At 39.8% G+C, this 26,941-nt stretch overlaps 1 protein-coding gene across 4 annotated transcripts in view; it reads left to right on the top strand.

Moving 5' to 3' along the window:
• The window catches only part of PAWR (pro-apoptotic WT1 regulator), an 84,241-nt gene that overhangs the window by 34,256 nt on the left and 23,044 nt on the right, over nucleotides 1-26,941 (top strand). For all 4 annotated transcript variants that reach the window (XM_074573961.1, XM_074573952.1, XM_074573971.1 and 1 more), the window contains exon 3: nucleotides 8,668-8,796. In XM_074573961.1, coding sequence (XP_074430062.1) covers nucleotides 8,668-8,796 — 129 coding nt within the window. The remainder of the gene's footprint in view (nucleotides 1-8,667; nucleotides 8,797-26,941) is intronic.

Here is a 26,941-nt window from a genome sequence, read left to right as displayed (position 1 = left end):
GTAGGTGTAAGGTGTGTTCTCCCAAGAAATAGTTACAATATTGACTGCAGCAGCAACCTTGAACTTTTTTGATCTTCTCTGGGCATTGCCATCCTAGCAGACTTCAACACTACAGATGTGCTTTGTCTGCATGGCTTTGATCACCGCTGTGTTTCTATTCCTGACATCAGTGCTGGGGGCTTTAAAAGTGCTTATTGAAAATCAAATTCAACAGTTATTACCCAGATACATGCCTATCCTGTTTAACATACTTTTTCAGTACTTTCTCCCCCTTTCTGGCCCACGGCTTGGTGTAGATTCCTCATATCTCTTTAGGTAGAGCAGCTATTTATATTAGGACTCGAAACAGCTGGGAGAGCAGAAAACATGGTCGATAATTTTATCAGGTTTTCTACAAATTCAGAAGATTCCAGTCCCAAATGAGAAATACAGTACAACTCTCAAAAAAAGCATTGTGCCAAAGTTTTCCATTTCTCTTGGAATTGGTTCTGAGCCTATTGTCGTGGCTTGTCCGTGCTCACTTGGTTGTCAGCAGCCTCTTTGGCTTTGTTTAGTTTGACCAATCCCACACCCACCGTGAGTAAACACTGAGATTCAGTTGGGTAGAAAAAAGAAAAATGACAATTAGCCTGTTAAGCAAAAGTGCAGAAACCTATGAAGGCCTTGCACTTAATTTTAAAAAAAGTAAATTTAAATGCAACTTGATATTCAGACAATATAAATTGCTACAAAGTTCATGCTGCAGAGGACAGGATATTTAGAAATACAGTACACTAATTAACCTATCTGATCTCCATCCAGAACATTCCTCAAATACTGATCTCATCTTTATTTCTTTTTGGAGGTACCATATAAATGTACCAGGGAAGAAAACACAAATTGAATGCTTTGTATATTACATGGTCACATTTAAAGGAAACCTTCTGTTTTGAAAATAGTGTGCGAATCTTCTTCAAGATTTGTTTCTCTTGCTGCTCTTCTGGCTCTAAAGAGAAGGGTGCTCAATCTGTATGGTCTTTATCTACATGACAATACATCTTTCTTTTGGAGCATTGTTTCTATTTGCTCAGTTTTGGCAGAAGTACATGGCATTGGAAGTCAGAATGATGGTGGTTACAGGCATTTTAGCTCCATTATCTAACTGTGCTCTGAGTGGCTTTTGTTCAGCCATTGTTCCCGGTGGGTAAACTACTCCCATTTCAGATAGTTTACACTATCTCTAGGACCAGTATATCCAGGAATCCTATCTAATACAGGAGCAAGTTTTATAGGAAAAATAGTGTGGTCTGTAAACTACAGCTTCTTTTCTATACATCCAGGACAAGTTCTCTTTTCAGTTCTTGCAGCCTGCTGTTGTTTTTTTCCCAACATGTATGGCATGATGCAAACTGAAAAATATTTCTTCTGTGAACAGTACAAATATCCTATCTTTTTTTCTTCCTGGCTGAAAGAGGCAAACTTTGTTTTGCCGTGTTATTCTGCTCAGCCACTGGATCAAAATCTTTGCATTACGCAGGGTGCATCATTTCAGAATGTTAATTAGGAGGCTAAGGAGAGTGGGTTTGGTGACTGACTCCAGCTTGGAGCAGAACTATGATTTTTATTTTTTTTTCTTTCTCCCTGGTTTGTGTGTTTTTTGGGAACATGCCTGTAACTTCAAAATTTGTATGTTCGACACTATTAAGTGATTTGTGTGTTCAGAAGGTATGTAGTCTTCATTAATTGTTTACCAGATGTAAACCATCAGCAGAAGGGGGAAGAGATGTGTTGTCACTAGCAAAATTTGATTAGAACATAGAGGCAAGAAGAGCAGTGTGCAAAATTTTAGTAAGGAGGGGGATGTTAAATTTCACTTTTCTAGCCCATAGAGCTGTGCTATATCTGAGGTCTGGGCCCTGTAGTATATCTGTGTACAACTGAAATCAGGTGCACTGGAACTGCTTGTAGATCATACCAACAGCAAGAAGAGGGTTTGGCTGCTTTTCTCTTAACCCCTTTATTTGCTGTTGACTTTTGTTTTGTTTTTAAGAGCAGGGTGGTTCATTTGGATGAGTCGTTATTACGTTCATATAATAATTTCCTCATGGAACAGGCATCAGCAGTTTGAGTTCTTTGCATAAGGATCTTCAGTCAATTCTGCTGTTTAGTGCTTCCATTCTTAGATGGTGATCAGTCAGAAAAGGTCTAAGATGCTAACTTCGAGTGTAGCATTAAATAGTTCGGTGCTTAATTCTGATAGCTTGCCCATCCGTATTTTTATTATGTTTTCTCTTTTCTAGAAGGATTTTAATAATGCTAGATAGGTTGTCTTTTGCAGTTTCTCTTGTATCCCTGGCATTTTACTGTGTGGCTTTAACATTAAAATCACGTACTAAGTAGTTAAATTGAGCGTTTCCACCAATCGTTCTTGACAAGCCTTGTGATAAAGGATTTTTTGGCGATTAGTTTAAGTTAAACATTTGACTTTTGAACTCATTCTTGTGGTATGTTTGAAGACAGTGGTGGCCAAACAGTGTATTTTGCTGAATAACAAAGTGCAAACATAGCTGCTTTTTGTTATTATAATGGAGAGATAATTGGCATTCTGGTGTTGATGTAGTTGATGTTTTACTTAAAGCTTTAAAAGAATTCAAAATACTTTGTTATTTTGCTCTAATGCAGGCAAATATGTTGGGATTTTTTCCCCCAGAAACATTTTTGAGTGGATTTTAAGACTGCAAACTGTATTTGCTCTGAAACATAATTGAGTATACAAAGCAGGCAGTTGTAAGTGCTTGTTATGGGTGAGAAAAGGATGGAGTTCAAACAAAATGTAAATTTGACTTATAATCATGCATGCTATGAGTTCTGTAGAGCAAGATGTGCATCTCATTGATTTCTTAAGTGATGCTGGTCTCTTTGGTTTGCTTTGTTGGCAGTGTGGTCAAGGATGAGCGCATCCTATGGCTGCAGTCAGCTGTGCTCTGGCCCACCTGCTGCTCACTGACCTATTGCTGCATTTAGGTCTCTTTTGATCTTGGATACCAAAGATTCCTGCCTTTATTCTTTCTTCTGGGTTAAAAATCCACGCTTGTGATCATACTAATTGTTGACATTGGACTGCTCCATTTGGATACGTAGGCTTTTAGAAGTGCACAAAGATCATTCAGATAAGGTGTTCGAGTTCAATATCCTTTTTTGGACTCTCTTCATGTGAGAATTAAGGTCAAGTATTCTTAAAAAAATAAAATCTTTTACTGGGTAATTTGTATCCATAAAGCTATTTGTAGTTTTTAGGTAGTTCTTAGGCATAACATTAGCGCTTTTCACCACTATAAGGTTATTTTTTCAACTTGTAAGAAAAAGAACTTAAGCGAGCTAAACTGATGAAAGTCTTACGTAGTGAAAAAGGTGCAATTTTTCGAATTATACTGCTGTTCCAATAAAAGATCATATTACTGTAATCCCATTTTAGTTAAATTTTATTTTGGATACTGTCTGGACATTGTAATAAAAATGTGATTAAAACCCAGTATTTCTGAAGGGGCAAGGTAATATCTCAAATCATTGAGGTTTGGGATTTTTGCTTGTATTTGCTGTGTGTTTTGGGAGGTGGTGACAGAAAGGTTTGATACTGTGCAGAGAGGTAGGAAGGTGGTATTTAGCAGGTATCAGAGCTGTGAATGGGAAGGAGAGGAAGCGTTTAGTTCTCAGTGCTATAGTAGGAAGAGGGATTAAAAAGAAATGATGTGTAAAATAGTCATCTTTAGTTTGCAGTTAACTTTTCCAGGCTTTTATGAATGGTCAGCTGAGGGGAAAATAATGTTGATTCCCAAAATGTATTTTGTTGTCGTTAATTGCCAAGTTACTTTTTTTTGCAGAATTAAAAACAATTCTTCTATCTTGTCTTGCATTGCTACTGTGGAAGTTCTTAGATAATGTTTACATTTAATAGAAACCATGGCACTTTTTCAGCATCTTGATATGAAGTTGTAATAGGGCACTTTGAAATTTTACTATACATGAAAATATTCTTGCAGTAAAATCGATTTTTTTTTTAAATTTTTTTTAATTGTTCACAGTCAATTTGGGACAATGGGAAGAAGCCTAGTTTTGTTTCCTCTACTAGATTGTTAGCATGGTTAAGAAGCTGAAAAAAAAAAAAAAGGCAAGATAACTAGTGGTGCTTGTGTTGTAGATATTCTGTTTATTGCCCAGTGTGAAGTTGAACACAGGGTTTTATTGTGTGAGAGTATGTATCTGCTTGCACATCTTGCTGTACTGGTTAAATATGTTATTATCTCAAGTGCTCATCATTTTCAAAAAGCTGATGTAGCGCAACTGTCCGTGGAGTTCTGCGAAATAGATCGTTTGAATGCGCTTGCATCTGGTTTGGGCAAAATCAGCTGGGCTAATTAAAACTGCTGAAACTAACCTGACTGACCTTTCATGAAATGAATTGGGAAGCTCTTAGGTATGTGCTCGGCCAGCAGAACTGCAAGGGGAAAAAGCAAGTTGGTGCAGGAAGGGGGATGGGGATAGTGACATTTTGACTCAGCACCATTTCTTGTGGCAAGAGCAGCTCGTGTGCGCTCAGAAACTGATCTTTTGCACGTAGGAATCCCACTTGTTTTCATGGAAAAGAGAGTCCCTCCCCAGTTTGTGTTTGTTCTTAGCAATGCACAAATGTTTATAGGAAGCAACCCAGTGAATAACATTAGAAATGCTCTTTGCACAATGTCTCCTTAAACTGCAGGCTGATGGTGCGCTGGAATGCGGGGATATCTTTGTGGCTGTTTCCTTCATCAGTCTGATTCTTTTGAAAGCATCTTATTCTGCTTGTATTTTCCATACTAGAGGTTTACAGAAAAATGTTTATACTACAGCTTCAAACATTTACTGAAATGCTAGAAAACCTAAAGAATTTCTGTGGATTCCCTATATTAAGATCAGATGTGGGAATGTCACATTGAATATCTTGCTGTACCAAACTCAGATGATTTTAGTGGAAAATAAGAATTTGAAATGGTATGTGCCTAGCAGCAAAATAAAAAAGCCAGGGGAAGGGAATGGACAGAGAGAATTGTATAATGGGCCAGAATTACACCTCGGTGGTTACAAGTCCCATTTCTCTGCTGTCCTGACAGAGGAAGTAATTATTGCATTTATGTCTTTTTCAAAGACATGAAACTAATTTCTAAAGCAAAGTGGGGTGTTTGAGAGGAGCCCGCAATGCAGTAATGCATCCAGTGGAAGCGTCCTGTGGGCTGAGGCAGTCTCAGCTGCAGACCAGTTTAACAAAAAAAGATTTTTAAAGTGTGTAACAGCACTTTGTATATTTTTAATTTTTCAATAATAATTAATCTGTCAAGTTAAACTTGGCTTTCACTGATTTTTATTACTCAAAAAGTTAGCCTAGAATATAAATAGCATTAAGATCAGCAATCTGACTGAAGCTGATGGAGAGGTGCAGAATATTGAATGTAAAGTATCATTTTGCATAAGAAATCTTATTTCATCGTGAGTCAAAACAAATGGATTTCCTGATTAAGGCTAATGGTGATTGAAACAAAACGTAATTACTTCTGTAAAAAGCAGTAAAATGTTAAAATTCTGTAGTTAGTATCATGTTGACTTGTGCTCAGCAGGCGTTTCATGGACACTGTTTAAATTAGTTTGTGGGTATGTGTGTGTCTGTGTCTATGTTTGGAAGGGGACCATAACCTTTGTGTTTGGGAAGCCACAGAAGGTCCTTGGCAGTGACTAGCAATCTGCTTTAGGGCAGGAAGGCATTGGCTAGGGTTGCCAAAGGTGCCAAATCGGCTGCAAATAGTGAGGAACAACCTGTCCATGACTCTTCTCCGTCATAATAAAAACCTGCTGCTTCTGTGGTTCTCACCACTCAAGCTTCTGTTTGCCCCAGCTGGCTCAGGGCCTGCTCCAGTGAAGGGAGCTGGAGTGGGAGCACGCCCTGGTAGCCTTCAAAGCAGGTTGTATGCTCCAAATGAGGTTTACATAAACTGTTGCTAACTGTTCCATGCCTGGGAAGACAGCCTTTAACTTTGGAAGTACCTTTTGATGGTAGCAATCTTGTTATCTTGGGCCTTCCTGAGAAGAAGGGAGAAGGTGGGAATGGACGTCACTGGCAAGTCCTAACTGAAAATGCTTAGTTTAAACTTTTGTGGCTGGAAATTTCATGTCAGATGATGACATTTTGTTCCTGGCCGAAACTGTTAAGAGAATAGTTAGTAGCAGGTGATCTTATATTGAAAGAGAGAACGTTCTTCCTTAAAGATGTAACTATTCAGAGTAAAATATTTCTGTGGAATGCAGATGGTCTCTGGAAGCTTATGAGTAGCATGTATCTGAAAAAGGAGAGAATTTGTGAAGAAAGGAGCACTTGTCTACTTAGTCGATACAAAGACCTTTTTTTGTTTTTTAACCTACGTTATTGTAATTTGAGCTTTATGCTTCTCCTTAAAGAATGTTGTTCCTTGAAAATGCAAAGCTTTTTTGAGGTGTGTGAAGATGACTGGTCTCTTCTGTCTCCAGTTGTTTTTTTCCTATGCTAGTTAGAGCTGCTCTTCCAAACTTATGTCAAACTATCTCTTTCCTTTGAATTTATCTGGGATCCTCATTGTCTTACAGGAACAACTTGGAGGCTGGAAGAACAATCCAGAAGTTTTCATGTTTTTCTAATATAGTATCGTTCTTCATCTGCATGACATTAGTCTTAATTTATGTGAGACCTTCTGTGAGCCTTGTAGTTCTTTCTGAACAAGGCTGGTTTTGTAAGTGCTGAAGACCACTCCATTTCTTGTTGCAGTAGTGGTTCGTTATTTCTTATTTTGTCACTTCAGAATGGATTATCAGGATAATGAGATAAAGTAGGGTACAGACTTAAGTTTAAGTTACCAAACTTTTTAAGCTTTACAGTTTATAAAAGGTAGAGGACGTTGATTTAAAGACCATCTCCTAGAACGTGCCATGACAGTGTTTTTTAAAAGCTTTGTTAAAAATGGGCCTGAGAGAACCAAATTAATTTTTTAAAAATTTATAATTCTTTTGTTTGAAAAGACTACTTACTGAAAGTCTTTTTCAATATGTAATGAATCATCTGGAATAATCTTTCATGTATGCCTTTTCTTATTGGTAGAAGTGGAGGTCTACATCAGTTGCATTACAATGTTGGTTAGAAGTAGACTGGTGAAACTGCATTAGGATTCTGCCATGAGTGCTACTGTGGAGAATTTGAATGGCTTTTATTCAGGTTCACTGATGTTCACCTTTCTAGTGAATCTTTCCAGTTTGTCAGTTTTCTGGTGCTTCTGTTACCATAGTGTTTGCTTTGGAGCAGCCAAGGTTAATTTCTTTATATACTAGTGCTATTTTCAGTTACTAAATAACACTGATTTTTCTCTTTAAAAAATACTACCTTCCAGCATTCTCATTACGTGTTTTTGACTAATTTTGTATCCTTTGGATAAGGTGATGTCAGAGATCGTCTGTGTCTAAGCCTCAGAATAGTGATTTTCTTATTTGTGCATTAGAAACTTCCATTGAAATAATTTCACATTCATCTTTGTTCTCTTGTAGCCCTGTTCTCTGTTTCTCAAGCAATTGCACATTCATCCAGAAGTTTTTTCCAGAACCTTAGAATGGTTAGTTCCCCGTGATTTTGGAACTAGGTCTCACACACCTCTCGTTTTAAAGCAGAGTGCTGGCAAACAGCTTGTGATGTTGTGGTCAAATTTTTTTGGAGCTCCATGTCTGCGTCAAGTTGGTCTTGTAAAAATGAGGTTGTGCATTTTATTTCTGTAAATTTGTGTATGTTAGACTAATAGACCGATTTAGACATAGCTGACTTAGTTCAAAGCCGGTTGAGTCCTCACCCTTCTACCCTGGGCTCAGTGTGGCTCTGAGCTAGAACAGAGGCAGTGTTACTGATTATTTATTTATTTTTCCTGTCTCTCACCTGTCAGCAGTCAGCGCTTTAGAAACTTAATCCTTTTGAGTCAAGTATTTTGGCAAGTCTGGTATGAAGCATTTGTGATGAAGAGCAAAAATGTTATATATGTGTTAATTGTTAGCAATTAATGACTGCCCAACTAATTTAAAAATGACTACTTTTCAATGGTAAATTTTCAAAGACAATAACAAGGAGAGCAAAATTAAGATGGGTGATTCAGACTGACACTTCAATCTCAGCAGGCGCCACTGTGTCAAAAAAGGTCAGCTGTTGAGTGAAGAGTACCATTAGCTCTTTTTTTTCCTCTTTCTGTACTTCCTCAAAATCTCTTAAGTAGAGGTAAAATTATTCCTTATGACAAATGGGATAGTTGAATCATTCAAATGGAAGGGACCTCAGGTGTAGTCCAGGCTCCTGCTCACAGCAGGATAAGCACTAAACTTGGACAAAATTGCCTAAAGCTTTGTCAAGTTGGATCTTGGTCTTATTATTTCTTATTTTTGTGATTAAGAAAAAGCAGTTAGTTGTCAAACTTTATTCTTTTATTGGAGATATCAATATCCATGGAAAGAAAAGCATTTAAACAATTAATTAAACTTTTCTGAAATGTGAAATTAATCTTTGAAATTATTCACCGATGCATGAATTTTGTGAAATATGGGAAGCATATGAAGCAACACAGGAAGACTGTTTTATAACTGAATATTTTTGGTTTTTAGAGCCTCGATGAATATGAAGATGATGAAGCAGGGCAGAAGGAGCGAAAGAAGGAGGATGCTATTACCCAACAGAATACGATACAAAATGAGAGTTCCAGTGCAGATACCTCTGGCTCATACTTACTACAGGTGAGTTCTTAACGCTTGTTCATTTTGGTATTTTACTCAGTTTTAAAACTCATACTGCCTTCTTTGTACTCCTACTTAACAGTATATTATAACCTATATGGAAACAACCATGAAGTTTGGAGTTGTCACATTACTAAAAACAGAGAATGAGATTCCATTCCCCAGACTCGACACACTGAGACCCAGTTCTGACAACAGTCTTCTATTTTTGTAGGGGCTTTGCAGGTAACGGTGTGGATGTTTACCATAAAACTTATTCTTTAATGAGAGGAAGAGAAACCTGGAAACTCAAGTGAAAAATACTCATAGCTTTAGAATATTCAATTAATTGGAGGCAAACTTTTCAATTCAGGACCCAATTTCCTAATTGAATTTATTGTCAATTAACAAACTTCTAGTTACTGATTCTGGGGAATCTCTTGGGGAAAACACCCCTTGCCTCTGTGAAGCCTTTTCTCCCCCTGCCCCTCCTTTTTTTTTTTTTTTTTTTTTTTTTTTTTTGTTCTCCAGTCACCCTGCTACAGGTTCCACTCAATCCTGCAGCCTGCACACACACCCCACACCCCCCCCCCGGCCCTGACCCCGATAAACCTTGCCAATTATGCCCAATACACCCCTTCTTCATACTATATATATACTACCTGGGACAAGTGTTCTGTCTCTTTCCTTTTGTGCCCTTAGTCTCTTTAACCAGTCTTGTTTCTCCTCTTCTGTTACCCAAGGGCATGTGCCAACCCAGCCCTGAGTCCCTCCAGCTCTGCCTGTTGACCTAACAGTGGCAATAGCACATGCGTAGGCAGAAATATATCCCAACAGAGCAAGCACATGGTGATAGTTTTCAAACCACCCATCACCAGAGGGGGCATCACTGAATTTAGTGGGTCTGGATGCACTTTCTTTCTAAAATTTTGCCCAGTCTTTCATATGCTCATGGATGCGTTTAACATTCGTAAGAGCCTACTGCGAAGAGGTCTACAGCTTAATTACCTGGAATGTGAAGAACAGTCTCCTTTTGTTTAAGTTGAACATGTCACTTGCCATCTGTTTCACCAAGGTGTCCCAGTGGAAGACACGGGGAACAACTGCTTCCTCTTTATGTGACAGTGCTGCAGGGAGAGCACAGCCCCTCTCAGCTGCCTCTTCTCTAAGCTGAAGAATTCTATTTTATTTAGTTCCTTGTACAGGAGATACTCAATAACATTCTGTACTTTTTCTGGTTTGACTATATTTATTTGGGATCAGGAAACAGAACTGCTGAAGAGTTCAGTACAGCATGCAATCGTAGAGTGGTTTAATGGTGTTTTTTGTTTTGTTCTCTGTTTCTTTCCTGACAATTCCTGATATCTGTCTGTTTGTCTGCTGAGCGCTGAGTTTACTGTTTTTGTTGTGTATGTCTACTCTAGCTTAACATTTTGGAGTTATCTGTGAGTGATAATAAGCTTAGAGATGGATGCATATGTAAATTTAGAAGTATGCTTGCCTTTTTGTCTCACTTGGTGCTTGTGTTCACTAAATTTCATCTCCTGTTTCACCTCTCAGCCGCTCCCAATAGAGAAATCCTGCATGTTTTCACAGTTGACCCTCGTCTTTTCTGAGTAGCATCTGCGGACACTCCTTCCTGAATATATTGAAAAGCACAGGTCCCAGAACAGGTTCCTGTGAAACTCTTCTGAGTACTCCATCCACTGCAAAATCAGGGCCCACCATTATTTCCTGTCTTTTCCCTAGTAATTTATTCGCAGAAGGACATTAGCCCTTGTGCCAGTGTGGCTTAATTTCTTTAAGAGGCTTTGGGGAATGCCTTTTTGAAACTCAGTAGGCTGCCAACCAACTTTCTCTTCTGGACGTTTTTTCACTTAAAAAGCTGCATTAGATTTGTGAAATGTCACCGTGTTAACAAATGGCCCGGTGACTCTCACACTGTATCATATTTACTCACTTATCCACTAATTGTTTTAGACTTATTAGCACCACTTTATTCAGTATAAATATCAAGCTTACTGGTCTATAGTTCTCTCGTCTACTCTAGAGTCTTCTTAAAGATAGTGATTGTGTTAACCACTGGTACTAGGGCAGTTTAAAGTGAGAGATTATACTATATACAATCTTTTGAGTATTTTAGATGTTCTATTTTTCAGTAGCGTCAATAGTTCCTTCAAAGCTCAAGGGGTAAATATTCTCATTCTGGCAACTAGCTTTTTTTTCATTTTGGTACTTTTGTTTTTAAGTTCTACCAGTGCTTCTGTTTGAAACAGACCCTTTGAGTCTTCCATGAAGAGGTGCTCTGATGTGAGACCCGTACCATGCTTTACCATGATGAATGCGAACAGAAGTATTTCTGCAGAGAGACCGTCTCCTCTGAGCACATCTCTTATAACTTGATCTATTGTCTTTGCAGATTCTTTGGCAGGATTCCTCATTCTGAAATGTTTTTATACTTTTTCTAAGTTGTTTGTTAGACTCTTTCTTATTGTGTTAGGCCCTTTCTTATTGTGTTCACTCTGTTTTCCCTTCTTCAACAAATCTTCCGAAAAGTTGTCACTTTTAGTTTCCCCTAGTGGTGTTACTACATAATGTTTTGGCCATATTCCCATGCCCTGTTTTTTTCATCCATATTTTCTATCGTGCTTGACCAACAATCTCAGTTTCTATTTAGCAGGCTGTCTGTATTAATTGTATCCTACACAGTTCCAAGTTTGTCACCTCCGTATTCAAACAGGCACTACTTCTTTGTTGACAGAGCCCAGCAGGGGTGTCCTGTCACTGACAATACAGAAGAGAGTCCCAGGCCTCAGATCTGGCAGAGACCCAGGATGGCACATGTACAGAACAGATGGAACCTTAGAAATTTGTAGCTGCTCAGACTTAATCAGTTTATTACTGACTCTGTCAACTTGCTTTTTATTAGAAGACTTACAACTTGCCCAATTTGGACAGAATTTGACAGCAGTGTGATTCCAGCTTTGATGGCTTAGTTTTCTTTTGATTCTACTCTGTGCAACAGTTAAGCCTAATTCTGTTCCTAAAAGTAGAATTTATGGTTTAGATCTTAATAATTCAGTCAAATCTAGTTGCCATTGACCAATATCTATTCTAGTTCTACCTACTAAGCAGAATACATTTCTCTAGTTATAGATGCGCTCACTGATTTGTCCATTCTATTAATCATTTTATGAAATTTGTAAATATATAATTACTGTGACAGTTATACGGGAAACAAGACAGTTGATTTAATATATGATGCATTAAATAAATTGCTGAATAATGTTTTGTTTCCAGTCCTTAACCTGATCTTTCAGTTGTATTTTAACATTGTCAGAAGTTGCTTTTACCCTTCTCATAGGCAAAAAGCACAGTTTTTAAAAACTCTGGCTGAATTTGGAAGTTCTTGACCCAAAGCACAGAGATACATGGTTTGTTTAAGAATAGATCTAAAAATATACTGGACCTGAAAGTATTTTTCCTGAAGGAGAACTACTTTGCTGAAATCAGATTCTCAATTATTTTATGTTGGAAATATGGAAAATAATAGGTCTGGCAACATTGAAACACAATTGCAATTACATCTGTCTCTGACTTCCTTGCTTGATTTTTCTCCTGTTTTTAATGCTGCATTTCAGTGGTTCTTTCGGCCTGTGGGTCACTGTGCTGTGGAGTACTTGGTGATGTAGGCTAAGAGTAATAAGTTACATATAAGGAAGCTTAGAACTCTTAAAAATAAGCTAAACATTTGTAATGCTAAGGACAAGCATAGTTAAAGTTACTACTTTGAAGTTACTAAAGTTACCCTTTTAGGAATTAGTGGAGTCTAGCAGTTATATAAATCTGGCTATTGCTTAGGAGCGATTGTAAAAATGAAACTAGTGCAAAACTATTTGATAGCAATGTCTTTCTTGCAGTTGGACAGAAATGATATTATGTTCAGGGTAATAAACATCTTTTTTCATAATTGGAGATTATGTACTTGATATAAAGATAATAAGCATCAAAAAACCTACAAGATTTGGTTGGAAAAATTATTAGCTTGCTGATGATTTTTTTTTTTAAGTCTCTTAGACTGTCTGAATTCCATAAAGTGGAAAAAAGCTACTATTATGTCAGTACTCAAAACCAATAAGCATATACAAGGCCTTGTGCACCAACAAGAAATTAAAGAAATTTTAAGATGTTGAGTCTTCCCAAATTATTTTATACAAGATACAGCTTTGTAGGATGCATTTGAGACAGTTAAGCATCTGCACTGATTCATGGTGAACAGCAGCAGACAGATTTGCTAGACAAATAAATGTCACTTCATTCGTGGCACTGAACCTTGTCTTTGTTATATGTTGTATCATAGTCTTGAAATAAATTAAAATTATGTGCATTACTAGACCGGCTAAAGCTTGACCTTGGTACTGAATTCCTGTGGAGCTATTAATCTAGGACAATAAAAGGAGAAGTTGCTCTAATTTTCAACTCATGACACTGAGTTGCATACACAGTGGTGTTGCCATGTCTTGGTTTGTTCTTACTCCTCTCTGTAGCAGCCATGCAGGTGGTTGTACTGGGCGAGGGATTAGCTTGTGATAGATGCTTGGATAACCATTCTGTTCAGGGTAGCAATTACCTAGTACCTTTGAAAGAATCCTTCTTGTTGATTAGAGGTGAGAATAGGGTGAAATGTCTACACAGTTGTTGAGGCCCCATCCCTGGAGGTGTTCAAGGCCAGGCTGGATGGGGCTTTGAGCAACCTGGTCTAGTGGGAGGTGTCCCTGCCCATGGCAGGGGGGTTGGAACTAGATAATCTTTAAGGTCCCTTCCAACCCGAACCATTCTATAATCATCAGCATTCATCTAATGGTATAATTATAAAATCGTGCCACAGCAGATTGGGTTCATTGTAGTTAACTTCAGTAGTGAATAGGTTAGATGGCTGGTGAAATCATCTAAACTTGATTTATTAGCATGACCATTTACTTATGACTTGTGCATTTAGTTGTAAGTCATCCAAGAGCCTACGAAAATCGAAGGAAAACCACATCTAATCTTTTTTTAACCTTTTGTTCTAAAAAAGCTTAACGTTTTACCAGAACATTGCAAGCAATTTCTAAAAGGAATGCGGTCCAAAGATACTCCCACAGAAGCGCTCTGTTGGGAGCTTAATTGCTTAAATACCATCCTTTAATTTAGATGTGACCCAACATGTTGAAATGTTCTGAAGCAGTGATATACGCCCGTGTTACAAAGCTGTAAATGTTTAATAGCAGCACCTTATAAGATATGCTGAAAGCAGTAAATAAAATAAAATTAGGGAATAAAAGTCTAGTGACTTCTTAGATGTGTGACGAACTGCAAGGAATGCAGGGAACTGAGGTATTACGTTTATCTCTGTTAGGAAACATGTCTGAAAACCTGCTTGACACAGGCTTCCCCAGGGTTTTGTACTTGAATCTTATGACAAGAATATGCTGCCAAATAAGCTTAACTCGCATTGCAGTTTATACCTGTCTATTTTGCATTTCCTGGCTTTTTATTTTGTGCAGCAGTGTAACGTCATACAGCATCATTTTGCAGTTACTGTCATTATACAAAGTATGTGGTAATGATATTCATATCTATTCATACCTGACCACAGCTTTTCAAAGATGTTTTGCATCTAGGTTTCATGTAGTTGCATCTAGGTTTCATGTAGTTCTTGCAAAGGAGAACTGTGTACATGCATTCAAGAATAATGATTTATCTTTTATAAGTAGATTGTCATGGTGATACTTGTTATTAATTTCTGTCCTTGATATTAATTTCTGCAGTAGAAAGACTAGTGAGGAAATCTTATTGTATGTCTAAAAACATTCCCATAAAAATTGGTTAAAACGTATTCAAATTCAATGTTGTTTAAGTATTAAAAGATCACTTAATTTTTTAAAATATATTTGCATCTAAAGTCAATCTTGGCACGTGCAGTGTTTTTGAAGTAAGTGACATCAGTTGCAGGGAATTTGCTACCCTTTACAGTTCTTGACATGAACCAGGTGCTTCAGATGTTTAACTGCCATGGTTGGTATGGCTTGGGGCACCCACATTATTCCTGTGATTTGTATAAGGAAAACAGGAACACAGGAATTCCATCTTCCCATGATCACGTATGACCAGGCCATCACTCCAGTAGTATCGAGCAATATGGGCTCGAATTCAGAGCAGTTTGACTATGTTAGTAGCAGTAAATAAGGCATGGTGGCCACTTCATGAAAAACAAGCCAACGCAAAATACTGAACACTACTCACCAAGTGCTCTTCTTTGTGTTCCACGTAAGAGAGCTTGTGGAAAAATACGTCGTGTGCTGATGTCAGGAGAGCAGTATCATAGAATCATAGGGTTGGAAGGGACCTCTGGAGATCATCTAGTCCAACCCCCCTGCCAGAGCAGGGTCACCTAGAGCAGGTTGCACAGGAACGCGTCCAGGTGGGTTTTGAATGCCACCAGAGATGGAGACTCCACCACCTCTCTGGGCAGCCTGTTCCAGTGCTCTGCCACCCTCAAAGTAAAGAAGTTCCTCCTCATGTTTAGGTGGAACTTCCTGTGCTCAAGTTTGTGCCCATTACCTCTTGTCCTGTCGCTGGGCACCACTGAAAAGAGCCTGGCCCCATCCTCCTGACACCCACCCTTTAAGTATTTATAAGTGTTGATAAGATCCCCCCTCAGCCGTCTTTTTTCCAGACTGAAGAGACCCAAATCCCTCAGCCTTTCTTCATAAGAGAGGTGTTGGAGTCCCCTGATCATCTTGGTAGCTCTCTGCTGCACCCTCTCCAGCAGTTCCCTGTCCTTCTTGAACTGGGGAGCCCAGAACTGGACACAGTACTCCAGGTGCAGCCTCACCAGGGCAGAGTAGAGGGGGAGGATGACCTCCCTCGACCTGCTGGCCACACTCTTCTTGATGCACCCCAGGATGCCATTGGCCTTTTTGGCCACAAGGGCACATTGCTGGCTCATGGTCATCCTGTTGTCCACCAAGACTCCCAGGTCTCTTCCAGCTGAGCTGCTCTCTAGCAGGTCAGCCCCCAACCTGTACTGGTACATGGGGTTGTTCCTCCCCAGGTGCAGCACCCTACACTTGCCCTTGTTGAATTTCATAAGATTCCTCTTTGCCCAACTCTCCAGCCTGTCCAGGTCTCTCTGTATGGCGGCACAGCCTTCCTGTGTGTCAGCCACCCCCCCCAGCTTTGTGTCATCAGCAAACTTGCTGAGGGTACACTCTGTCCTCTCATCTAGGTCATTGATGTATATATTGAAGAGGGATGGATCCAGTACTGACCCCTGGGGAACACCACTTGTCACTGACCTCCAGCTGGACTCTGTGCCCCTAATCATGACCCTCTGAGCTCTTTCAGCCAGTTATCTATCCACCTTACTGTCCATTCATCTAACCCACTCTTCCTAAGCTTCCCTATGAGGATGCTGTGGGAGACCATGTCGAACGCCTTGCTTAAGTCAAGGTAGACCACATCTACTGCCCTCCTCTCATCTATCCATCCAGTCATGCCATCATAGAAGGCTATCAGATTAGTCAGACATGATTTCCCCTTGGTGAATCCATGTTGAGTACTTCTGATAGCTTTCTTTTCCTCCACATGCTTTGAGATGACACCCAGAACAAGCTGTTCCATCATCTTTCCAGGGATGGAGGTGAGGCTGATGGGCCTGTAGTTCCCCAGCTCCTCCTTCTTGCCCTTTTTGAAGAATGGAGTGACGTTGGCTTTTCTCCAGTCCTCAGGCACCTCGCCTGTTCTCCAGGACCTTTCAAAGATGTTGGAGAGCGGCCCAGCAATGACTTCCGCCAGCTCCCTCAGCACTCTCGGGTGCATCCCATCGGGGCCCATGGACTTGCGAATATCTAATTGATCCCTCACTCGATCCTCCTCAACCCAAGGGAAGTCTTCTTCTTTCCCCAATGCCTGGGACTCCTGATGGTTGGGCCGAGCAGTAAAGACCGAAGCAAAGAAGGCATTCAGTAACTCCGCCTTCTCCACATCCTCCGTCACCATGGCTCCTGTTTCATTCAACAGTGGGCCCACAGCTTCTATGGTCTTCCTTTTGCTTCCAGTATACTTGTAGAAGACCTTCCTGTTGAGCATGACATCCCTGGCCAGGTTTAATTCCAAGGCGGCCTTGGCTTTCCTTGTTTCATCCCTGCATGCTCTGGCAGCATTCTTGTAATCCTCCCAGGGGGTCAGTCCCTTCTTCCACTTATTGTAGACTTCCTTCTTCCACTTGAGCTTTTTCAGGAGCTCCCTGCTCAACCATGCAGGTCTCCTGTGTCCCTTGGCCGATTTCTTGCTCTTAGGGATGCACCGATCCTGAGCTTGGAGGAAGTGGTCTTTGAATATCAACCAGCTCTCTTGAGCCCCTTTGCCTTCCAGAGCCCTAGCCCATGGGATCTCTCCAAGCAGTTTCTTGAAGAGGTCAAAGTTAGCCCTCCTGAAATCCAAGGTTGTAATTTTACTTCTTGTTGTTTTGTGCATAGTACCCATGATCCTGAGCTCTATCATTTCATGATCACTACAACATAGGATGCCCCCAACCTTAATGTCCTCCACCAGTCCCTCTGTGTTTGTCAGTACCAGGTCCAGGAGTGCGCCTTGTCTTGTTGGCTCCTGTACCACCTGTGTCAAAAAGTTATCATCAATGCACTGGAAGAGCCTCCTGGACTGTGTATGCCTGGCTGTGTGGTCTTTCCAGCAGATATCAGGGTGATTGAAGTCCCCCATGAGGACCAAGGCCTGCGATTGCGAGGCTACCTTCAGCTGTCTGTAGAAAGCCTCAGCAGCTTCCCCATCCTGATCAGGTGGCCTGTAATAAACACCCACAACAGTGTCCCTCATATTTGCCTGCCCCTTAATCCTTACCCATAAGCTCTCGACCCTCTCTTCATCCGCCCCTAGTGAGGGCTCAATGCATTCCAAATGCTCTCTCACATAGAGTGCAACTCCACCACCACGCCCCCCTGATATCGTGATGCATGTAGTTGTAAGAATTTCAATGAAAGTTGCATAAGTCAACAACATTCTGACCCCTTCTGAATTGGTTGACTTTGCAGTCTTAATTTTATTTAAATGCTTTTTTGTCTGTATTATTGGAGGCTAGAAAAAGGCCCACGCCGTGTAGTAACTTTTTAATTAATCTGCAAACTAACTTCTCTGAGGTTAGGAGTAACGTTGCATGGTGGTCTCCTCTGGTATAACTGGAGGCTTTAAAGACACTGAATTAATTGTTTTGCAAAAATGAGATTGCTAGTTTTAGTTAAATTGTGTCTGTGTTTTTTTTAACAGAAACTGAGTTTTGAAACATTGCAGTCTGGATATCTCAGTTGAATGGGCTGTGCAATAGACATTGTTGTAGCAGCATAGGTTTCTCTGCCAAAATCTTCCTCTTACGTGAGCGAATTTCGTATACGTGTGCCTATGTGCAGTGCTGCTGATCCATGCATGTTCAGTGCGTTTTACGTTCCCAAAGGATCTGCACATGCTCAGCAAATCCGATTCAGCTGTATTGCACGTGGACTATCTAAAACTGCTGCTTTCGGAAAGTGCTTACCAGGGAAATAGCAGTTCCCTTTGCCCCTAAGAAATGGAAGAGCTGAGAGCCAGCAGTTACTCGTGTCAGACCGAAGGGAAAGTGGGTGGCTGTATATTGGCTACAAGCTTGATGAAGTTGTTTGGCCAACGGTGTGTAGCCTTGAGGATACAGATTGGGCATCCCTCCTTTGAGTCATCTGACTTCTGCTCTTGTAGGGGACTACTAATACACTCTTATCGACATTTGTCTTTATGACAACAGATCAAAAAGAGAAATCCTTCCATTTGTTTGTGGAAGGGATCATTAGTGTTCAGTGCTTGGTCATTGTCAGCACAAATTTGATTACCTTTGACAAGCAAACTTTCCTCTTCTTAGAAAGAAATACAAAATGATGAACATTTTTAATGTCTGTATTCAGTGAAGTTTAATTTAGTGAGTAAGTGGTTTAAGCTTAAAATTTTGTTTCAGGAATGCATTTCACTCCCAGTAAATGAAGTTAAATGTACTGATGACGTCTCTTATAATTGAATAGTTGGCTTTGTGAGCCTATGCGCTGTTCATCACAGGACTTGCATGAAAACTAAAATTGAATGAAGCCTTGACCTATGAAGAGGAGGTGGTGTGGAGGCTTCTTAGGCCTGCTTTAGATTCACTGCTGTGCCTGGGAACTGCAGGGGTTTCAGCACAGCCCGCTCTACAGGTACTTTCTAAATCCTTGTGCAGACCAAGTGGGAAACAACGTGTGTACATTAGGATTTCTTTCTTGTATTATCTCTTCAGTTCGGTTGTGATCATTCCATTAAGATTCCCCATCACCACCACCTTTGTTTACTTTTCTTTTTTTTTCTTATCTAGGGATGTTGCTGCAATGTACTCAGCCTGTATGACCAGGCATTTGTTTTGTTGTTGCGCTGTTTCTTTTACTATTGAATTCGTCAAGCTATGCTCCAGAATTGCATAAGCTGGTACATCAGTTAGTATTATACACTGGTTTGGAGCTTTTATATGATCAGAAAGAATAGGAAGCAGTTTCTCAAATTCCCAGCTAATGATTTGAACAGTCACCGGGGGCCTCAGGTGAAGGAATTCATTTTCTTTCCCACTTTCCCATGTGCTTTCTTTTTAGGGCTGGCATCACTTTTAACTCAGCTAACTGAGTGCTGGTTTGAGAAGATTGTTTTATCTCTGAAAAAGTCAATACAGAAATTCTGTTCAAGTGTCAAAAATGATGATATTTAAGCAGGTATCTCCTCCCAGTCTTCTCTTAAAATTTCTTGGGGAAAGGAAAAGGTGGTCCCTAGAGTATAATGATACACTGTAGCTGAAGTTTCTGTGGGAAGAAGAGTCCTCTGGTAAATGCCAGTTTATTGAAAAAGGAAGGACTTCCTGCCATATCTGCTTGTACAAATAGATGACACAGCTTGACTGAAAGCTTCTGTAAGCTATGGTAATACTCCTGATTCCTGCACTATTCTGCTATTCCATTCTAGAGAGGGAATTTTAGTTGATACTGCTTTCATGCCAGGAACAAGTCTGAAGCCTAGATAATGACGTTTTAAGTACTTGCGGGGTGTGTACAGAGGGGGAAGATGCTCTTCTGCAAGAACCTATATGGACCGAGGGGATCCCTGATGAATGTCTTTGTGCCAGGTGGAGAGGGGAGACAACTTATTCGCTGTTGCAGAAAGATGAGCAAAAATGTATACAGCTCCACGGAAATAGACATAGCAATAGTTGTTGAACATTTTTATAAGGTGGATCATACATTCATGTTATTCATATAAGTTAGAGAGTATCATAGTGGTAGTTGCTCAGATGTGCTTGTGCATTTAGGAGCTGCATATTCCCCCATGTGGGGGGAGCCTGCTTCTCCAAATCCTTGTAGTCTGGTGTAATGTGATGTCTCAGGGGGGAGGAGGAGTCCAGAATCCAGAGTTGTTTGGTGGAGACGGTCTGACTAAGTTCATACTGCTAAAAAGAGCAAGATCTGGGTGTGAGCTCAACCACTGCCCTGCTGATAGAGCCTATGGCTTAATTATTAGCAAGGTTTTCTGGCATGGTTTTGGTTCATGCTCCCTAGTGCTCTCCTGTATCATACCTGGGGACTGTTTGAGGGATACTGTGCCAGGAACCAGTACTCACATGTAGTATGAACATCACAGCACCAGGTTTGACTGCCTGTGTAGTGCTATGAGGACATTCCTAGCCTTTGCTAGCTCAGAAACAGCTGCATGCCCTTAATCCCTGCATGCCCTTTCTGGGGTACGCAACACAGACCTAGGTTTCATGCTGTGAAAATACCACTTTGGGCTGTAGTTCGTCCCTTGCATTATTTCACATGCTTTTGACGAGGGTGGGCGGGAGGGAACCTACAGATTATTATTTCTCAGGGATACCACATGGGGCATGGAGGAGACTCACTGTCTCCTTTGGGGTACGGATGTGGTGACTCTATCACTTGGCCTTGGAACCATAGAGTAGTCTCTGGCTTGTCAGCCTCCATTTACTCTCTTGTTAGTAGAAACTGTCAGGCCCATTCTGCTGGGAGACTCGCCAACAAGGGTCTCTCTTTTCTTTTCTTTGAACCAGCTCCTGGTAGAGGTGGGCAGGATGGTTCGTTGTTTTAGACTGGTTCCACTGAAGAAGCTGGTTTTATCACCAGTTGTGTTTCTACTACATAGTGTGCAAACCACTGTGTAGACAAGTCAAGAAGCAGGTCAGCACTCGAAGGTGAGGCTGAAAAAGTTATAATGCTCGGTAAAATCTTGAGACAAATTCCATTGAAAATAATTTTGAGAAATTGTATTTTGTCTGTATGTCTGGACACAGGGTAGTGTGCTGTGAAGGGGCTATGCGCATAGCTCGGTGTTTATATTTACACTTGCTATAATGTACTTCAGCAAATACTGTTTGTGTTTTCACTGTCGTCATCTCTGCTGTGGGTTTCATATCATGACTTATCTCTTCCATGACTCGAGATCCTGCAATCATAGAATCGTTTAGGTTGTAAAAGACCCTTAAGAACTGACACTGCTCTCTTAATTTCTCTGAGCCGTAAAGGTTTATATCCATCTGAATTCCATCTTTTTTAAAAAACGCTCTCCTGTTTCAGCATCAAGGTGTGTATTTTAGATCCTGTGCTTTTTGCTCATGTGTTGGAGGTGTTCCTTAGGTTCCTGGCAATGTATTGATTTTTCTATTTTTTTTTTTTTATGACTGACCAACACATTCAATTTGCGAGCTTTGTGGAAGTATTTCCAAGTTCCCTTTCTTTTCAGGGGATTTGAGGAAGGCTATATTTTCAGTTTATGACTATTCAACATTGATCCGTGAAGGTCATATGTTGGATATAATCAGTGTCTTTCTGATCATTTATCCAGCTCTGCTTTGTCAGTGAGTCACCCGAGATCTAGTGAGGCTTTATCAGCCTCATCTAATCAGCTCCATAGCTTTTGTTCTGAGGGCCTTCCTACTTGTCCTGAACTCTTGTTCTGGCTCTTCAGTGTCGAATATTGTTTGGGTATAGAAATGGAGAATAAGGAATAAAGAAAAAACTCCATTCATATATTTTAGTGAATATTTCTGGTTTCCTTATTTTTGGGAGCTGTTTTCTTCTTGATGACACTTGACTTCCCTGGGAGTTACTTGTTTTACCTGCAGGCATTTCTTTAATTTTTTCCTCCCACCTAATAGATTTCTTCATAGGTGGGAATTGAGGATACTTAACCTTCCTGTAAGATGTCTGATTTGATTCCCTAGACATTCTTGCAGTGTTTCTCCATGGCCTCCTGGCTCTATGTAAACAGAGAGATGAGTCATAACTCCTTTGGCTTCACAGGAATAATACATATCGCTTCCACCCAGGCGTTTTAGCATGTCTATGTTAGTTCTTGTTTGAAGTCCTTATTAATTACGTATTAATTAAAGATAGTAGATGAGGCTGTAGAAAAATAATGTTAAGGTTCACTTAAGTAAGTGAACAGAATTAAAGACACTTAACTTTTCCCTGTCTGAAATTTGTTTTTCCAATCTGTTTCAGTTGGTTTGTGGTTTTTTCTTTTTGCCCTTCTTTTTTTGCCCTTCTTTTTTTGCCCTTCTTTTTTTGCCCTTCTTTTTTTGCCCTTCTTTTTTTGCCCTTCTTTTTTTGCCCTTCTTTTTTTGCCCTTCTTTTTTTGCCCTTCTTTTTTTGCCCTTCTTTTTTTGCCCTTCTTTTTTTGCCCTTCTTTTTTTGCCCTTCTTTTTTTGCCCTTCTTTTTTTGCCCTTCTTTTTTTGCCCTTCTTTTTTTGCCCTTCTTTTTTTGCCCTTCTTTTTTTGCCCTTCTTTTTTTGCCCTTCTTTTTTTGCCCTTCTTTTTTTGCCCTTCTTTTTTTGCCCTTCTTTTTTTGCCCTTCTTTTTTTGCCCTTCTTTTTTTGCCCTTCTTTTTTTGCCCTTCTTTTTTTGCCCTTCTTTTTTTGCCCTTCTTTTTTTGCCCTTCTTTTTTTGCCCTTCTTTTTTTGCCCTTCTTTTTTTGCCCTTCTTTTTTTGCCCTTCTTTTTTCGCCACTCCCTTGGATTTATCTCACTACACTGAGTGTAATGTAGTGTAGGCTGATCACTAGGTGGAAATAATATTTTCACTGTATTTCTTTCATTTTCTCTCATGTCGGTGTCTCCTTTTTCTGAGCAAATTTTCATCTGTAATTATTAATTTGGCTTCTTTTGCTTTACAAGTTATAGGTAAGAATTTTGAAACCTCTAGGTCATTGTAAACATACTATAGTCTTACTTAAATCACACGACTATGTTTATCAATCAGCACGGAACAGTATGCTACAATCTAACAGAAGATACCATGTAAAAATACTTGTATGTAAGTATGTAATATATGTAGTGTAAATGTAACATCCCTTCCAAACTTAGCCATTCTGTGATTCTGTGTTATTAACATCTATTTTAAAACTGAGTAAGAGATCCTTGTGAACTATAAGAACTAATAAACTTTAAAATCCTGCATTTGTTTGTATAAAAATACAAATAGGTTTGTAAATCATATTGTCCAAGGAGTAGCCCAAAACGTTAGGCATTAGATTTAGTTCATACCGGTTTTTAGGCAAAGAACCACCATGAACTTACATATTCTAATGAGTTTTTCTTCGTACAAAGCATTCATACTTTGCAATTATGGAATTATGTAAGAACAGACTTTTAGATTATATTGACATGACATGAAATAAGTCTGACCTAAGTGGGCCACAGTTGAATAATTGGTGTACTGATATACTTGGGTTTTTTTCCTTCACAGTTGGACAGGTAATTAATAGTTGGAATAGCTGGATTTTATCCCGTGAAGTAATTGGAGACAGATAATGTGTGTACTACAGAATACTTTTGGGAACATGGTGCAAATATATTCCAGTAGGTCAGGATAGAATGAACGTCTTTGTGGTAGAGTTCGATGTTGCTGCCCGTGCTGCAGCCTGGATGTCTCTTCTTTGAGGCACTGCAGTGCCTTTGAACCACTCTTCCCCCTCGGCGGGATTCAGAAAGGGACATGCCCCATGTCTGCAGGGTGCGCTGCCCAGGCAGGCTGTGTCTGAGAATGTTTGAGTCACTCTGCAGGAGCCAGACAAGGCCAATGCTGAACCAGAGCTCATAGATACCCGGCAGATCTTTGGAAGAAGCGTTCTTTGCATGGTTGTCTTCACTGCTCCTGATTTCCAGAAAAGCAAAACCAGCACATGAACAGGCTCTGTGCATGTGCATATCGAATGTGCAGTACTTCACTGAGGCTCTGCTCTGTCAGGTAAAGAGAAGTGCAGTGTTCTCACGTAGGACATTGTTCATCCACAGTCCAGAAATGTACACACATCACAGATTTCCCCTTTGAAAAAATAAATTGAATAGCTTTTCTCCCCAAAGGGTTGTATAGTCAAGAGCTGGAAGAGACTGCCTGGAACCTGTTTAAGATGCATGGATTTCACATGGGCTGCAGTGAAAGGGCCTGGGAAATTCAAAGTCAGTCTAGGGAACTGGTAACTTCTGGTGCTGTCCTGATTTGTTTTTAAGTTATTCTGTCTAGAGAGGTGTCTTCCCTTTGGATCTGCTGTTTGCACACTCACGCGCGCTCTCATGCTCTCTTGCCCTCTTCCCCCCCATCAGCCAAATGCTCCATCAGATTAATGTACTTATCGAACTTACCTTTTTATTTTGTCTACTGCTTCCTTCCTAAAGAAAGCATCATCCTTGTATAGGCTGTAATGCCATTGCCTTTCCACTTTTATAAATGCTTATCTGAATCAATCACCCAGTATTTCAGATATGTGACCAGAGGGTATAATAACCTTAAATTTCCTCTCTTCAGGACAAGTAAAGAAATCTTATCTTCCTTTTCCTCCTATGACATTTTTTTTGTAGGTCTTGCTTGTCTTTATCATCTGCTTCACACAGAAGAGGTTGTGCTGTATTGCTGATCTGGAATTAAGTGTCTGGGTGCTAAAATATCAAAATAATTCTGGCAATTCAGTTTTAATCTCCAGAATATAGGAATATCTTTTTCCTGCTCAAAGGTTTATTCTGTTATGTGTTATTCATTATGGCATGTTTTAAAAAGATCAGTTGGATGTAAATTAAACAAGGCTCTCTTAAAATGTGTTGGTTCCAACTTGACAGAGTAGAAATCAAAGGAAGATCAAAATACGAAAAACTTTGTCAGGTCATTGAAGAGCAGCAGGTCAGCTTTTGGTTTTGTTTCATCTTACCAGGTTCCTTTTTCAGTTTATTTTGTAACTGATTAATAGGAGGTGATAACTTCATGCTTTCTTAACGGTTTTAGATATAAAAGTTCATTTTTAAAATGACTGCTTATAAAAGAGATTTATTGGGTGAGTAAAGAGTGTTTAAGGTCATCACTAGGAAATCCACACCAGGAAAAAATAAAATGTAATGAATCTGGGAAACAGACGTAAAATCTTGGCAGCTAGGAGAATAAGGGGAGGCAGCCCGGGATGGTTTTGTACATAAAAGTATTCTGTCCAAGTAGAGGTCTAGAAAGTGCACAGCTACAAAGGGTGCAAGTAGTTGAGTGATAGAATTGCTGCTTTAAGCTTCTTGAAAGCACCTTATAGTGCTTCTGGAAAGAAGGTTTCTGTGTAAATGAGTGGAGATTCCCCCCAACCCGAGTGGTGAAAGCATTTCCATTCGAAATTGGAATTTGTGTTGCATTCCATGAAAAACATCTCTAGAAATTTCCGAGTGGTTTAGAAGGTAACTGGTATCTCCATGACTGTATTGCTCCTGAGAGATGCTGGCTTTTGGGGATTTTTGATGGGGGGGTGGGGAAGAAGTGTATTTCATCTTTCTTTCTCCTACTTTTCACACCTGCGGTTATTCCTGGTTTTTAGTAGGATCAAAATTGCCTTTCAGCTGTCAAGTATTTGGTTGTTACCTCACTTTAATATCTGAATGAAACTTTGTCTGCATTGCAGAAGATCTGTGACTGCAATTTCCCAGGAAATTGCAATGTAAGGTTGTACTGAATGTAAAAAGAAGGTAGATGTGGTTAATCAAGATGTGACTCATGAAAACTTGATTGGCTGGGTGGAGATAGAATCTTCCTGTTCCTTGACATGTAAAAAGGCAAGAAACCCCAGCAATAGACCTCCTTCCTCCATGCAGTGAAGTTCTACTCACATCTTAACTAAGTGTAGGAAATTGTAGGAAACCCATAGTTGGATTGCATATGAAAAAAATTAACCTTGCATGCTGCAGGAATGTAATTATGTAGTCATAATTCACACTAGTGTATAGTCAGATTCTAAAACACTGCACGTATCCTACATGTCAGTATATATACCAGCCTACCCTACCAGCCTAATTTGATCCAGGTAATTTGCTTTAATTGTTTGCGAAACTTTTAAATAGTCTTTTAAGGGATTCCAGTGAACCGTTTTCATAGTCCAGCTGAGCCCAGAGTTTGTACGTGTTTAAAAACAATGTTTGTTAGTGCGTTTTAACTAGCTGATTTGTAATGGTAGGGTTGATTTAACATCTGGAAATCTTTGTCAGACACTTGTAAACACAGACAACTTTATTTATTTAAAGCCCCGATGACCAGCTTGTTTATGTATGTAATCTCTACATTGGCCAGATGAAATACCAAGATGAGCCAGGAGCAGAGAGGGGAGTTAGCAAAGTTGCTTACATCCTAGTTTGACAGGAATTTAATTGGCAGTAAATGGTTTCATTAATGGAAACGGTCTCAGCTGCCTTTTCTCCCTTACATGTTCTCTTTCTCTTGTAGAGCAGGTGTGTGTGTGTGTTAGGCTATGTGGTGAATCAGATGAAGGAGCTCATGTGGAATGAGACAAATCCTTGGTTTTTCCTTGGTTATTATCACTTAGATCATGCCCTGTCATGCATTGATACATGGCTGCACAAACACTTCTGCAGACATGATGAAAAGGGAGCATGACCGGTTTTTTGGAGCAATGCTGATGTATGTCAGCCTGCAGTGTTTTAGAACTCCCACTTGGGATGCAGCAAGAGCAAGACTACTTGCTTATTTAATTTATTAGCGGTAGCATGTACTGTTAAAAGGTAATGCAAGCTGCCAGA

The sequence above is a fragment of the Larus michahellis genome, chromosome 1, assembly GCF_964199755.1.
Source record: "Larus michahellis chromosome 1, bLarMic1.1, whole genome shotgun sequence".
In the NCBI taxonomy this organism is placed as follows: Eukaryota; Metazoa; Chordata; class Aves; order Charadriiformes; family Laridae; genus Larus; species Larus michahellis.
This window is presented reverse-complemented; position numbering and strand designations above follow the sequence as displayed.